This window comes from Fukomys damarensis, unplaced genomic scaffold, assembly GCF_012274545.1.
Source record: "Fukomys damarensis isolate Sample0158 unplaced genomic scaffold, DMR_v1.0_HiC HiC_scaffold_4, whole genome shotgun sequence".
NCBI lineage: Eukaryota > Metazoa > Chordata > Mammalia > Rodentia > Bathyergidae > Fukomys > Fukomys damarensis.
The window spans coordinates 19020509-19037723 of NW_022900916.1; the positions used below are offsets into that span (position 1 = coordinate 19020509).

At 34.9% G+C, this 17215-nt stretch overlaps 1 protein-coding gene across 4 annotated transcripts in view; it reads right to left on the reverse strand.

Annotated features, from left to right (window-relative positions):
• Crppa (CDP-L-ribitol pyrophosphorylase A) overlaps positions 1-17215 on the reverse strand; it is a 249539-nt gene that overhangs the window by 96273 nt on the left and 136051 nt on the right. For all 4 annotated transcript variants that reach the window (XM_010643342.2, XM_033757037.1, XM_019210534.2 and 1 more), the window contains exon 9: positions 13307-13438. In XM_010643342.2, coding sequence (XP_010641644.1) covers positions 13307-13438 — 132 coding nt within the window. The remainder of the gene's footprint in view (positions 1-13306; positions 13439-17215) is intronic.

Consider the following 17215-nt stretch of genomic DNA (forward strand, 5'->3'; position numbering starts at 1 on the left):
ACATAGAGACACTTTGTATTGAGATTAATAATCTTATAGAATATAAACTGGAGGCAGCATGTCACTGATACTGTTTAGAAAATGCCTGAGAATGAAGAACAAAGATATTTCACGTGGGTAGAGGTGAAGAGAAAGAGTAAAGAGGGAAAGAAAGACAAATGTATTTTTTGTTGTTGTTGTTGTTTCAGGGCAACTGTATTTTTAACATTTGAATCCAATGCCTACAGCCAAAATCTGGGATTTTTTCATTATATTGTTAAATCAATTTGTTTTGTGTTTCTCACGCTTGCAATCAGAAAGACCTAGATGATAAGTAACTCCATCAATTAATCCACTGGCTTAAAAATCCAAGTGCCTTGATTTTCCACAAATAAATTTAGCAAAATCTAACATAAACACTGAGTTTTCTTAAAAATCATTTTTAAATGGTCACAAAATTTTGTTTAGGAAGCATAACACTGAAAGCTTACATCATCACAAAGCTAAATACTTATTCATTGCCCATTACAGAGATGAAAAACATTATATACAAAATTTCAAAGTAACTAACTAAAACTATAGAAATGAAATTAAAATTCAGTTATTTCACAAATTATGGCCCATGTTCTCTGGTTAAAAACTATCCGTTTACTTCAGTGTGGTAGCACACACCTATAATCTCAGCCCTCTTGGTAGCTGAAGCAGGCTAATTACAAGTTCAAGCCCTTTCTGTGCAATTTAGAAACTTAAGGAGACCCCATCTCAAAAAAAAAAAAAAGAACAGGGATTATGATAGTTAATTGTGGTGTCAACTTGAATAAGAAATGTCTAGTACATTGATTTATCATAGTTCTGGATGTGACTGGATGACTGACTTGACTAAAGAGGGAAGACCCATCCTAATTGTGAGTGGCACAAACAAACAGGCTTTTAGCCAAGATGGAATAAAAAAGGAAAGAGGATCTTTAGGCAGCGTCCACAAACTGAAGAGCTCCAGTCTTCCTGAGTGCCTCCATCTTTTGCTGCTGTCACCTTTGGACATTGCTCTCTAGGTCTCCAGCTTCTTTACCCTTCCAAAGCAGACTGACCCCAACCACCCTCAGTGGGTTTCTTGGCCTTCTACCTTGGACTGAGGCTGCATCCTTGATCTTTCTAGTTCTGCTGCTTCCATTTTGCTGACTGAGCAGCTTCTGGATTCTCCAGCTCTCCAGAACACAGGTGGCCACTGTGTCTAATCCTATAATTCCATAAATTCCCTTCCATAATAATGCATATCTTTTCCATTTTAACACCTAAAAAACCTGTTACAGTTCCTTCAATGAAACCTCTACTGGAGCTCAAGAGGCAAGACAAAATCATTATTTCATTTCTGCAAGATATCTACAAAGGGCTGTTAACATGCTTTAAAACAAAACCACAGAAAACTTTTTCCCCCCTAAGGTCTTGGAAAAGATAGCAAAAATTTGAGGAAAAGTAAAACATATACATTTGTGATTTACTTCAATATAATTGTGAAGAAAATCCATGTTTTTAGAATATTGTGGATGGAGTCTGCTGTTCTCTTAATTTGTTAGGCAAAATGAAATTGTAATTGTTATGGCTTCTATTGAAAATGTTCCCCCAAAGCTCGTGTGCTGGAGGCTGGATCCCCACTGCAGAGTATTTGAAGACAGGGCCTCTGGATTAGATTGCAATGGCTCTTATCTAAATCAATGGGCCCCTGAGAAGTGAAGGACACTTGAGAAAGGAGGGCTAGTCAGAAGGCCTGGGTTCCCGGGGTGTGTTCCCTGGGTGAGTATGTTGTCCCCAGCCTCTTTCTCTTCTCTCTCCCCTCCTCTCTGCCCGTTCCTCTCCCTGGTCTCAACAAGATGAGCAGCTTTGATTTATCACATACTCTCCACTGATGTTCTCCTTATCACAGGCTACAATAACAGTCGCTGCATTATAGCACAACATAAGGCTTCCAATAGAGGAGAGAGAGCAAGAAGGGAGTCAAACATCCTTTATAAGCACGACGCTTTGTCTATAATGACATGAACCCATTTGTAAAGGAAGAGACCTCGTTATCTCGTCAACTCTTAAAGCTCTTACCTCACAACACTATTGCACTGGGCATCAAGTTTCTGACAGACAAACTTTCGGTGAACAAATTCAAACCAAGGCAACTGACCAGGTCATGTGATAAAATCATTAACCCTCCCCATAAACATACTAATTATGTAGTTGCTTAAACTGAAAATTTTCAAATAAAATGTGATACCTTCATTTTTGAAATTGCTATCAAAGTTCAGAAAGATTTGTCAGTGTGTCCTTTAATCTCTGTTCGAAACATTATATAACCATTTGCTATAAAAAGTTAGATTTAGGGACTATGTCTAATCATTTCTCCATAGTGCATAACTGAACTCAGTAATATTTGTGAGAACTTCTTATCTAGGACTTTAGTTTGTTTCTCCTTAAAAGGGTGAGAGAAATACAATTAAGTCTGTGTTAATGCTGGACTTTCTTAAATTAAAAAACAAGGCCACCCTCCCCGATGAGCCTAAATCCTTTAATTGCATCAAAACATCTTAAAAATAGAGTCAGAAATTTAATAAAGGGATAAGAGGATTAAAGTAGTGAAGAATATGGCATAGTTAGATTTAAATACCAGCATATTCAGAAAAATTATTGTTCCTACTTAAAATTCAAAACCCCACAGATCTGGACAGAATCTAAGGCACGTAACCAGCAGAGAAGAAATGTTCTCTTTCACTAGAAATAATCTCAGTGTACAATGTACTTATATTTAAAAATCATATCTGTTCATATCAAATGAAATAATTCTTTAGTATGACATTTGGTGAGTGTTATCTTTTCCCAAAAGCATACTCCCCACTATAGAATCAAAAAACAAATTTTTTGCACTCTTTACAATGGAAGACAAGGTTGGCCCAAACGAGCAAATTGACTATAATAACACACCAGTATAATAACACACAGATTAGCATAGTGGTCCATATTTCAATACATTTCACATAGCCTCAATATCAGCATGAAAGGCTATGTACTAAAACTGAACTTCTTTTAGATATTAATTGGAATTCTTTTAATGAATGCCAATAGTTTTTTGTAAACAACAGAAAAAATCTATTTCCTTATGTTTCTAACTACTTCCTTTGAATGACTTTTCTGTATGTAATCTCTTTGGCTTAATTCTTTATAATTTGGAAATTCTCAGGCTATTAATAAAAGTTTTGAATCATATTTTTTAAAAAGAAAAGAGAAGTGGAAATATTATAACATACAATTTTTAAATGTGGCCCAATTGTCTTTGTGCCCCTCTTAAACACTGCTTCCCTCTATTTTTACTGAGAAGTAAAACTGATTGTTTTATAGAATAATTTAGTGACTGCAAACTATAAACAGTGATAGAAGCATAATAATAATGAAAGGCATCTTTGTCCAATATCTATGTTTTTTGTGCCCATTAAAATCTAGAATCTAAAAGGAGTTACTGTAGATGTTTGTTATTGAAACAAATTATTTCCTAATAACATTAGCATATAATTGCCATTCCACGTTCAGTAAGAGGAAGCTGAAGATTAATTAAAACACATTACCCTACCAGTTGTCAAAGGTAACTAAGGAGATGGATGTAAAACTAATAAAGCTCACCACTTTCTATACACAAATCTATATGCCAAACATTACTCATTTCTCTTTGATTCTCAGTGGAGAATGTTCCTTAATATTTCCATTTTGATCATAATCCAAAAGAGACAATGAACACAAGTTCTGACCATAAAAAATCTTTTCTAAAGTACTGCTTCAAGCAAAAAATAAGAAATTTGTATAGGAACAAAGGCTACCATCTCTCAATGCTTCTTGGAAAATGAACCCTGAACAAACATAGATCCTTTCTTTGGAAATCACCGGCTTTTGTTTGTTTGTTTGTTTTTTGGTACTGGGGATCGAACTTGGGTCCTTAGGCTTGCGAGGCAGGCACCAGAACCTCTGAGCTAAATCCCCAGCCTGAAATCACTGACTTTTGATCTATATTACACAAATTATTTAATCATCAATAGGTGTCAAATTCTTGTAAGTACACAGATTGAATGCCATTAACTTAGAATGTCATATCTTATGTTAGTTTAGCTTCTCCTGTCTAGTTCACTTTCCCACCCTAGTTAGTTTTCGAGTCCTTCAACATGCATGTGATGCTCACTACAGTTAAACACTGCAATTTTAAATTTCTTTGAATAGCTGTGTCTGCATTTAGGCAATTAGTGATCTGTAAAATGAAAACAGAAAAGAGCAAGGACCTGCGTTCAATCCCTGGTACCAAAAAAAAAAAAAAAAAGATTTAAATTAAAAAAAAATGAAAACAGAAAGACAGCTTTTTTACTCAGTGTTATTTAAGGAAAGTCTACATAAAACTGCTACAAGCAGTATAGATACATTTTATTTTCCAATGGCTAAAATTATGTCACATACATTTGAAAACTCTCAATTTTCCAGAACTAATGATCTAGTTTGTTCTTTAAGCCTATTATTCATATTATTCATGATGATTTTTTTCTCCTATTTCACTACTCAAAATATCAAAAATCAGATGAAGACTACAGTTAAATCCTAGTTTAATTTTTCTTTAACCTTAGTGACAGAGTAGGAGATGCACGGGGCAGTTTACAGGAAAACACAATTCCTAAAGAGGTTTAAGTCCATAGACAGGTCTTCCCTAAGACGTCTGGAAGAACCAGAGCTCTCACAGTCATTGGCTTGTTTGTTTTTTCTGTTCCTCTTGACTTACTAGCATGTGTTTGTTGGAAATGCTTTTCCAAGCCTTGGAGACACAACACCTCCTGGATTATAATATAAGAGATCTCCACTTTCTCATATGTGTTATCACCACTGTATAGCAATTATTTTGTAATACTGGCTTCCCCAACATGAAATGAAATGATATAGCCTACCTATAAATGTGTGCACTCTTTATTAAATAATGCTGTATTTGTAACATAAAGGAGAGAACAAAGGGCCAAAATAATTCCTTATTTTATGTGGCAAAATGATAACATCACACAAAAAAATTAAAAACACAATAAAGTGCAAGGGATAGTAAATAATTTAAAAATAAGTTGTTTTACTATCAGTGAGATAGCTCCACTTTTTATGTTTTTGCTAATATTTCATCCTAAATCTACTGAAAGATGTAGCAACAACAGTCACTCTGAATTCTGTATTTAACATTACTTTCATTGCTTTTGCAATGTTTGTTCCTCTATACTGAAATGCTTTTTAACTGTGCCTGAGTTGAAAATGCTTTGTTACACTAGGTAGACAAAAGAGGCAATCTATAGTTCACTAATTTGAGATAATGCCTTTAATCTTCTCTTTCTATAATAATCTCTTAAATGTCAGTCTATTCTTACAACTCTTTGCAGAAGCCCCTTTGTATGGAATCACTGTACAGTGAGTGCAGCAGAGCCCTGGAGCTCCGCCCCACCATGCCATGCCACATGGAAGCCACCCTGAAGTGGTGAGTGGGCACCGTGAGCAGAGACACCTGTGACTTTCCCATCTCAGCTCTAGCAGGTACCGCCTGCTCTGCTCTACCAAAGATGTGTGTGACTAATTCATCACACAAACATGACAGAAATAGAAAAAAATATGTACATATACATTCCAATCTCCTTATCTGCACATAAAATGCATGTCCTTGTAATTTGAGTGCCTTGTTCCAAGCTGAGAACTTCATGCAGACTAAAGCCTAGTCTGAAATTTGTACTTTCCCTTGGTGCCCAGAACGGTGTGTAGTGCAAAATAAACACTTTGCTCTCAGCAAACAAGCTGGGTGACTGGACTGAGAATGAATGGAAATATCGGACAGCAAATTTAAAATGCAAACTTTTAAGTTGAACCAATGAAACTAAAACATTGAGGAATGAGATAGGCCTTTTTTTACCTCTTGTCTTTATGTCTTTGCCAGGTAAGAATGCTTGATTTAAACTTGAGCTTTTGTGTCTGACTGATCTTCTCAAGTGACATTCTCTTGCCAGTGAATGCCTTAAATATTGCATGACTTATTTTATATGAGAAATTAAAAATATATACGCATATAAATGAATAGCAAATAGAAGACAGAGAAGTGGAAAGTAGGGTGAAATTAAAATAATTTCCCTAATTCTCTATTCCAATGTTTCAAAAATATTTCAATATATATGTTAGTTCATTTATATTACTAGTATCTCTTAGCTCAATGAAAAGAAAGTTTTGTGTCATTATTTGCTTGTTTCTTTTTCGTAAGAGACAGTCATTTTTGCCTATGACTTGTATTCTGAGTAACATTTTGGCCATTCTTTTAAAACTATGGGATACAGTATATTAACTATTGTTATTTTCTAAAGAAAGGAAGTAAAATGTTTTTTACCTTATTAGTGTAAGCTTAGCATCTGAAAGGATGTGGCCATTTGAAGTGACTTGAGGATGGCCACAGGAGATAAATCAAGAACTTAAAAGTTATGGCTGAAGATGCTCATTTGAAAAGAAAAAAAAATATGAGAAAATGAAGAAATGGAAATAAAGTATTTGTAAATAGGGAAGGGAGGAGCGGGTGAAGGGAGAACAGGGGTAAGGGGAAAGAATGAGAACCAAGAACTGTCATGTAGAGGTCCATGATCCCAATGATGAAGGTAACTGTTGTATACCTAAAATGTACCAATAAACTCAATGAGAAAAAAATAAATAAATGCTCTATTCATATTTTTCACTTCTATGCAATCACTATTTCCTCAACAAAAAATTAAATTAGAAAATAAGATACAAGTACACTAATGTATATCAAACACATTAAAAACCATTGTACAGATAAAGTAGAAGTAAATTAACATCTCTTTGGCCCTCCATAACTCTATTGTACCCTCTTTAGCTATGGTCATTCTGTTCATGTATCAAGAAACACACACACATGTGTTATTTTTCATAATTACACATTCTAGCCCTATTTACCTTAAAATGACCTTCATTCACCTGGATGTGGGTAGTAAGAAAGCCTTAGTGTACAACATGAGCGCTCTACTAATCTGTGGCCCCTGCTCTGGTGGCCACAGCTGTCAGTGATCAGCACCACCCGATATTCCTATCCAAGGACAACCTAGGGTTGACTTCAGCCTTGGGCAAGACCCACAGCCAGGGGACCCAGAGACCAAAAGAATAAATCCTGCTGTTGTAAGCCACTGTTTTGTTTATTCAATAGCAAATAATGAATATATTGCTCAAAGGAATTAGTTCTTAGAATTTTCCATAATAGTTACTCCTTAATGTATACTTGTCTTCATTTTCATACAAAATGTTGCTGCTTTTATAAAAAAACCAGAGAAATCTATAGCAAACTTTTGTGTCTGATACTGTATTGCATTTAAACATGTCTAAGTAAAATGATCTTACTGCTAGTCTTTAATGAGTCTACCAAGTGAGCTCACCAAAATCCCTGAAAACAATTTTGTTTTTTAAACTTAAACAATTTTAAAGACTTGTACTTTATGATCTTCATATTTTCCCCCAAGTGACTAAACTATAAAAGCCAAAACAATATTGAAAGTAAAAAACATTTAGTCTCATAAACATTTCCACATCAAAAAGTCTGACTGCTCTGAACAGGATAGTACGGGTGTCTGTAAACAAACTCAGTGTTGCATGTTTGGAGTGCATGCCATATGATTCAGTGTCATGGAAAGTTTGGTGTTTAGTAAATAATCACCAGTTAAATTCCAACTAATTGCTCATTTCAGGAAACAAAGTCTAACCTCCCTCAAGATTATCATTTTTTGAGTCTTTTCTTCTCCTTTTCTACTTCATCTTGATAGCATTTACATACTTGGGTCTATAAACAATCATGCACACTTGAAGGGTGACTCTGACACTGAGAAGGCACAGAGCAAATAGGGGAGCATTTGAGACAGAAAGATGAGTTGTGTCTTACAAATTCAATCTCTGGGCCCCAAGGTATCCTCCAGCAATTGCACTTGCTCATAGGTTTCCTAATGTTAATTACAAGCAGATTCACAGTCAAGAACGTTTCCTGGATGTCTTTATAGCATACACAAAACCTCTAAAACTCAGACAATAGATAAAACTGATAGTATTTATCTCATCAAGTAGAGTGGTCTGTTATACTCTGTGATATAAGATCAATTTATATAGCCTCATGTAATTTACTGTTGTTACAAAAAACTTCACTTCATAATTCTATATACTGCTTTGGAGATTTAGTTATTATACAAAAATGCTTTGTATTCCTTCTCTGTATGCCTTCCCTATCTGAGTGGTGGGAAGAAAGACCAGAACTGGAGTACAGAAAGAGGGGGATGAAGTTCCCTGACTTCTCCAAGCTTGGTTTCTGTAGCTCTGCCACCTGATACAGTCGTTCTGATGTCCCTACCCTGTGAATATGTACATGAAGTCAAATGCTGCTTTCAAAAATCCTGTTCCTTAATGCAGCATACCCAGGAGAATGAGAGCTCACTGGGAAGAAGAGAAAGAAAAAAATACACTAAATGGTCGCACTTACTGCCATGTTGCTACGTTTAATATTTTCTTCCCAGCTTTCTTTGGGTGCATCATAACTCCCTTCTTACTGTCTTCCACTATTTTTATTATGTCTAAAAAAGTTCCTTCTAGTAGCTATAATAAAATGTACTAGTTATAATGAATATTTTCTCAATGACATAAAGAAAATAGTGCAGCTAAAGTTTGTGATCACATCCTGGAGAAAAACTAGGCTCAAGTTCCAGCATTAACGTGTGTCAGAAACAGATACATGAGCTGCCCCCCTGCCAGCCAGCACCTCTCCTGAGGCCCTGTCCCCCCAGGGGTTATGGTGGAAAAACTGCACAAAGTCTGCATAAAATGCAGAATATGGGAATGGAAGGCTTACATTAGTTGCCCTAGGTTACATAGCTAGTTTTTCAATGTAGAAAGCTATAAACACTAATTCAGCAGAATAAACAATCAGTTGTGATAGTTATAGAAAACTCTGTAACCTTGAAGCTCTGTAATTGTATCTTGAAATTCCTGAGTGTGTAAAATGCACATATAAAGCAGAAAAATGTTACAGGAAGTTATAAATTTTATAGACTTGAAAAAACTTTGTCACAGAAATTTATATGTGAAATTTATTGAAAAGGTATACTTGCAAATATTTGCATTAAAATTATTATAAAATAATTTAGCTTTCAACAAAATTAAGTATGAAAAGTGGGTTCACTTGAAACATTCCTGCCAGAAATAGTGTATCTCTATAAATTCACTACTCATACCAGCATAGATTTTTCAGGATATTAAAAAATGTCTCCCTAGTATAATTTTGTATCATGGGGCTCAATGACATGTGGAAATATTTGATTAAAAATGATAAATAAAGAGTAGGATTTTATGCATAGATTTAAATACTTAATGAGTCTAAGGTCTTTTATAGGGATTAAACTATAAAATCTCACTTTAATTATCTATGGTTGCATTTGCATGATTATTTTAGAAAGAGGGATACAACCTGATCTAAATCACCCAAAAAACTGCATGGTTATAGGGCACATCTAATCTAGAGCATAAATTTCAAATCTATACTAGTTCATTGGCAACATGAGGAAATGTACATTGAATAATAAGTTCAGAAAACTTTATGTTACATATAAATGGCCAACCTAATAACATGATCCATGGTCTAAGTTTAAACTATCCACAAGGGGTTCATTTAAATGATTTTCTTTTAAGTTTGTCAACAAGTTTTTTTTTGTTTGTTTTATTTTTTTTGTTGTTTTTTGTTTTTTTGGGGGGGAACGGGGGATCGAACTCGGGTCCTTGTTGCTTACAAGGCAGATGGCGGAATCACTGAGCTAAATCCCCAGCCCAACAAGTATTTTTAAATTAATTTAAGAAGAAATTAGTAAATGCTTTGCTTGTATGAACCTAGCTAAGAAATCAAATATATTTCATAATTTAGCAAATAGCCTCTAGGACCTGGAAATGTATTCTTAGGGGCATATCTGGAATTCAATGAAGTACTTGAAATAGTATCTTACAATATAATTAAAGAAAATATAGAAAAATTAAGGAAAGCTACCTTTAGATCAATTATTAAAGAATGATCAATGATTGATCATTTACAACATTGTAGGAAATATATAGATATTAGACTAGGGATCAACCCTTGTTCTTTTCCACATCAGTTATTGTTTAAAAGTATACATAAAATATAGACAATAAATTCATAAGCAATATGAAACAAGCAGTTATACCTGTATTATATCATGAATCACAAATATTAAGATTGAAATAATAGAATAATACTAATGTGTTTAAATTCACCAAACACATAAAGTTGTTTTTTTTTTTTTTTTTTTTTTGGTACTGGGGATCAAACTCAGGTCCTTGCTTGCGAAGCAGGCCACCGAACCACTGAGCTAAATCCCCGGCCCTATAAAGTTTTAAATGTGTATAAAAGAAGCCTACATAAACACTAATGAAGAGTGGCATGTTTTGAAGGTTTTTAAAAGCTTAAATAATTTTATTTAATTATAAACATCACATAAATCAGCCAAAAAAGTACAGCCAGAAAAAGACTATCTATATTATTAGAAATATCATGTACAAAAAAAGGCAGATCTTCCTTAATCCAAAGAACCATGTGTACAACACACACTTTGAGGGCAATTCAATACATACTCTCTTCCAAAATGGAGCTATAAAAAACACTGAAAATCTACCTAAAGTAGCAGCACTTGATGATATATATCAAAAAATTTGTTAAAAATAAAGGTTTCTGTGATCAGAAACTAAAGAGATATACAATAATGACCTGGGAAAACATCCTAAGAGCAACCATAGAAAAGGATTAGATTTAGGATTAGATTTCAAAGTCCAATGTATGAAAACTACAAGTTCTATTTCACACCGCCATGGAAAGTGAAAGCCAACACCATTGAATTTGTGGGTCTTTGTTGTACAGTGAATAGAAGTTCTACTTTATGTGCTGTTGTTTGTCTGTTTGTTGTTGTACAATTACTCGGGTTCTGAAGCTCAGATCGGGAGGGTGAGGCATGGAATCACCAAGCAGACTCTGGGGAGGATTCTGGAACACTTCCATTTTTAATAGGCAGAGCAATCGCTTATATAATCATGGAGCAAGGGGAGGACACTGTATGCAGGGCATAACAAGATTGGTTGATACTCTCATATTACTATATAAGGTGATCTTTTAGGCAAGCAATGGAGGAAGAAAATAGGAGGAACAGGATGTCCTTTAGCCGGCTCTAAAATCTCAACGCAGGAGAATGAGCATGCTCAAACTCCTGAGTATCCCCTAGCATGCTAGGAGACGTGTATACGGCACACTTGGCTCAGCCATGCTTGAATTTCTCTCACACTTTATGTAGCTATCTTTGCCTCTTAATGTTAGAGAGAGGCTTTATGGGCTTGTTTCCTCTCTACTCTTGGTATCTCAAAAGAGAGCTGGTCTCCACTCAGAATACCAACAGTCTGATATCAAGAAATAGGCTCCAAAGGCCTCTCCTTTCCAACAGCCTCACTTCTACAATCTGGGAGTTCTGATGGCTATAGAGCACATAAATATGTCCCGTACCCCATAAATATGTAGAGCATGCCAAGTATGGGAATACTCTTATAATCTGGCTATTCTTGTTCCATGTAATATTTAGACATATTAATACTGAAAGTTACTCGTGGTTTTCCTGAAATTCAAATTTAATTAGGCATTCAATATTTTACCTAGCAACCCTATTTTCTACATCAAAGTCAGCTATATGCAGATGCCTGGCCTAAGTTGTGGAATCATGACAGTTTTAGAGATTATATATGCTTTTTCCATTTATCTTCTTTTGATATTTGCTTCAATCAATTAATAAACATTACAGTACTAAGGATTAAATACAGAGCACTCACACTAAGCTACATACAGCAAACCTTTAAAAAAATGTTTTTTAAATTTTGAGATAGGTTCTCACTAAGTTTCCTAGACTAGATTTGAACTGGTGATCCTTCTGCCTCAGCCTCAAAGACTGCTGAGATTAGAAGAATGCACCACCATGCCTGGCCAATAAATTTTATTTCACATCTGCACAATAAGGCATTTGTAGTATGCAAGCACAAATCCTTTGCTTAACAAAGAGAACTAATTTATTTTCCCCCATCATATTACATGCAGCATAATAAAAAAATAACTTATTGAAGATGAAATATTCCTAATCAAGGATATAAGCCTGAGATCATATCATTTCCCTGCCAGTTATCTGTCCTTGGCCCTTGATTATCCTAACTTCAAGAGCCCCTACTACAGTAACATTCCATTATCCTAAGTATGCTAAAATTTGTCCTCTTCTCAATGACTAAACTGATGTCATTCTTCCATGTTTTAGAGGCAAAGGAAATGATCACAAAGTTAAAAACCATAGAACTAGCTAAAAGACAGTCCTTACATCTAATTAAAATTCATGTTTTTAAAAAATGTAAGCTATGGGCTAAAAAGGTACCTTCAATAATTTCATAAAGAATCAGTTATTCATAACTCATATATAATTTTAAATATCTATTATGCCTTGGATAGTCAGTACTAAATCACCTTTAAACCAGGCCTCTAAAAAAAAGTAACTGAGCAACTCACTAGGCCTCCTGTGTGGCACACTCAAAAAGACTATAAAGTAGTCACAAGTATGATGAAAGATATCTACTAGATTCTCCAAATTCATAGTTTTCAATAGTATTTCTCTACACAAAGAATCTATAATGCTAGTTCATTTTGTCTTCAAGTTAATTAACTTGCTGCTATTAAATAGATTAACAGTGAAATTTAGTCCTATAATCCTTCATATTCTGAACTTCGGGCATTGGTTTCAAGTACTTAAGTAACATGTTAGAAGAGAAGATTGGAATGCTAGTATTTTAAACCTAACAAATGTAAGCAATTTAGAGTATCATGGGTTTTTAGTTGTAGGCCTGTTAAATATGAGTTATGTTACATTTAAATTTTTAATTCCAAATTTAGAAACAAAGAACTATTGTTTATCTGAATTTCAATTTTCAATGGCATTAGGAATTTTATTTACTAAATCTGGCAATTCTAGATGGGCTACCTGGTATGACATATTTGCTAATTTTATCTTTTTCCTAAAATGTTTGTTTTACTTTTCTGAGAGTCAACAGGTTGTACTTATTACAGCACATGAACAGATGAGTAATTTTCCTCATCATTAATATCCTTTGTTTAAACAAAATCAGTTTCTTACACTGAAAATTATAATACAGAGAATATACGTTCCAATATCTTACCTACCTGTGAGTAATTCACTAGAAGGCCACATAATAAAATATTTCTTTTTTTCACTTCTATTGCAAATTTTCTAATCCACATCAGGCTTTCCATTTTCTGACTGAGAGGTCCTAGTTCAAAATCAAGAAAATGCACCTGCAAAATGAAAAAAAAAAAAAAAAAGACAAGAGGATATCTTTACCTTCAAATTTCACCTGAAAAAGGCTCAAAGTACAGTTATGATATTCTAATTATGTTTATTAATTTATATTAATTACTAGTTGTGTTGCAGATATATATATATATATCTTTTATATATATAAAAGGTCAATGAATCCTACATAAGATATAATACTGAGGACTTTTTTTTTTTTTGGTACCAGGGATAGAACTCAGGTCCTTGCACTTGTGAAGGAGGTGGCAGAACCACTGAGCTAACTTCCCAGCCCAAGATATAATACTGAGAATATAATATTGAAAAACATACTCATTCTAATTCAGCTTACATAAGTAAAATGTATGAATATGATTTTATTAATTGAACTTCAGATTTATAACTGGACAACACATTTCAGCATATATAATAAGAACTATAAATGAAATTTAAGGGTAGACATTACCTAATTAAGTTTTTTTAGAACAATAAATAATTGGCATTGCTAATAATTATTTACTTGTAAAGTAAATTGGGAGAGCTTGATATAAATTCTTGTTAAGCAGTATTATAGTGGTTTTTTTGAAAATACTGAAGTGAGTATTTTTAAACATTATTTTTATTTAATTTTTAAGGACCTCGTGGTGATGTTCCTTCAATTCTCCAAATTATTGAGATCCCACAAGAGAGTGTCTCTTATGAAGCATAAAAGGCCTAAATCACAACAGGCTTAAAAGAAACAATTTTTAGGTAAATGCACATATAAAATGAACATTAGCAAAAACACATTCTAATGCAAAATTAAATTTTAAAAATCTCTTTAGAATCATATATTGTCCTCATATGTATATTTATTAACAGAAGTATTTGAAAATGCATTCCACCTTCATACTTTTACATAAATATACTGGCTTTGTTTCTACTCACCACACATAAATACACTCCATAGAAAACTCACAACATTTTTTTTTTCTGTAACACATGAGAATGTGACTTTTTTATCCCTGTAACACTGCATTTTGCTTTTCCGGGGGAAAAATATTATTTACTTATAATGGTGCTGAAGATCAAATCCAGAGCCACCTGCATGCAGGCCACACGCTTTACCACTGAGCTAAACTCACAGCAACATACACCCCTGTAACAACAATTTTTAATTGGAATTATATAGTGTAAAATCTATAGATTTAGTAGATTTTCACCAACTACTTTGAGGAATGTTTCATTAAACACAGTTAATTGAAGGTATACATATATAGTTACTGCCACCGGAAATCTAAATTGACATAAATACAATTATTACATGTCAATTAAAATACATATATATTTTAAACCTTAGAAATTTCAATCCATAAGGAAATAAAAAGAAGAGATAAAGGAAAGAAGGTATTTATGTTTTGGAAAAATAAAAGCAGAAAGGTTTTCCTATCTGCTATATAGCTGAAAACTAGACAAGGTAACCCCGTAATCCTGGGCTCACCTTTTCTCAGCTGTTTCCTTGGAATTTATGAATAACACTAGAATTTTAGCTATTTCAAGACAGTATTGCTTACAGTAAAAGTATGCTCCCTATCCGGCAAACCACAGAAAGACTGGAAGAACTGTGAATGAACCATAAGTGCTGTATCTGCTGTCAGTGCAGTTTAGCTTACAAACAGGTGTGTGGAACCCCGACCCTAAATGCTCATAAACTCACGAGAGAGTTGCCGTTTCCTATTCGTAGCTTCAGCCATTGAGCAGGGGAGCTGACACCCACCGTCCGTCAGCTCCTCCTGTCGCTCCTGAGCTGCTGTGGAATGGGAAGGAGTGGCCCACTCCTGAGAGCAAGAGAGAGGACACAGAGCTGCCTCCACTCCTGCACACCGTTCAACAAATTAGAGCCATAAAGGCTGCTTCTTACAAGACTGGAATATTCAGCCCACCCTCTACCACTGGCAGGGGATTGCAAACAGAAAGAAGGCTAATTCACCAAACCAGAGAATGAAGAAGTTGTAGTCCTGAAAACAATCAGAAGCCAGGGGAAGGACGGAGCCCATGCTTCCAGAAGACTACACTGTGACACAGAGCCAGCTGGATTCAAGCGCACCCTGCCATTTGGTGTTAAAGGCCTCAAAATACTATTTAATTTTTAAAACTGCATAATTGCCAGTATTCCCTAGGTACCATGAAATTCCACTAGGCTTCAAGTTCCTCATAGTTTTCATGAGTGGAGTGTCCTGGAGTTTTACAGTGCACAACCTGGTCAACCTTACCACTGAACTAAGATAAGCACATAGGCATTTGTGGTTTAATACAAGTTTTTCCAACACATTTTAAGTTATGAAACGACACTTAAAGAAGGGAAGGCATTTGTGAAAAAACAGCTTATGGGGCACATGACCTCATTAATTTGTAATTATAGCCTCTATAGATATTTTAAATGCACAAGAAAGAATGAAAACAAAAATCAGAGAAGAAACGATGTACTGGGAAGAGAGCTCTGCACAGGGAAGACGGTCCAGGAGGAAATGGAGCCTCCCTGGAGGTCAGCATAGGGAGCAATGGCACCTTTTTCACTTTTTTACAAGAGTAAAGGCTGGTGCTTCCTGCTCAGCGGCCAAGTAGAGGGTTTTCTCCTTTTCTTTCTGAGGTTATAATCCGACCCGTTTTTCTGACTGTTCTCCTCTACAGAATTTGCTTAGGGTTTGATGCCTCACTCTCCTTTATGGCCCTAACTCTTCTATTTTCCAGTGGCATGAAAGCTTTTCTTACAGACACACATTATAATAAAAGTATCTAGGATGAAATGAAATGAAGGACAACAGTTTCTAGAATTCCTACGAACTCATGAGATCCCTAAAAGGGGCCTGGAAGGTTTTCGCTCCAACGTGGATCTGTGGGATACAGCAGACATTAGCTCACTGACACAAACAGAAAAGTTCATGGCACTATAATGTCAGTAGGCCAAAGCTCTTCACTACACATTCCAAGAATTAAAGGTGTGCAAAGAGGACACACAAGCTTAAACATCACACTGTTTCTCTCATATGAGAAACCCAGGGAAAAAATAAACACCAAAATAAAAGACAGAGGGGAAGTGGGTCATGGAACGGAAGGGATAAGGAATAAAAAAGGAACTGGGTGTGTTATGTACATGCACTGACTCCACATAAAGTATGCAGACATTGTGTACTGGAAACAGAAAGAAGGGAAGGGGATAAGTGATGGATGGAGGAGGAGGAAACAAAGGAAAAGAGGATGAGAAAAGGGATGAAGATGTGTTTTATACATGCATCAACTTCTTACAAACAGTGTAAACATTATGTACTATACACAGGTACTAATAACTGAAAACAACTATCACATGAGAAAAAAATCAGCGATGTGGTATATAAAGGTGAGTTCTAAACAAGCCGTTCTGTTCTAACCACCCTACAAATATTATTCTATATAATCAAGTACCTAAAATTATAAGGAAACTTGAAGACATGAAGTAGTACGATGTCAGAACAGTGTTACAGGTCCCAATTGTGAATATTCGCTATTTGCTGGGCACTGGGCCAAGTGATGCTTTAACTTCTAATGAAATACAAGTATAAACACTGATGTTTGGAAATATCTAATCAGTTTAACAAACTTTAAGTGTAATGAAGCAAAATGCACCTTAAAATTCTCTTTTACCAGCTGAAAAAGCTTGGTAACATGAGGGCCTGGGATTTAGCTCAGTGGTTCTGCTGCCTTCCTTGCAAGCACAAGGACTAGAGTTTGAACCCCAGTACCAAAAAAAAAAAAAAAAAAAA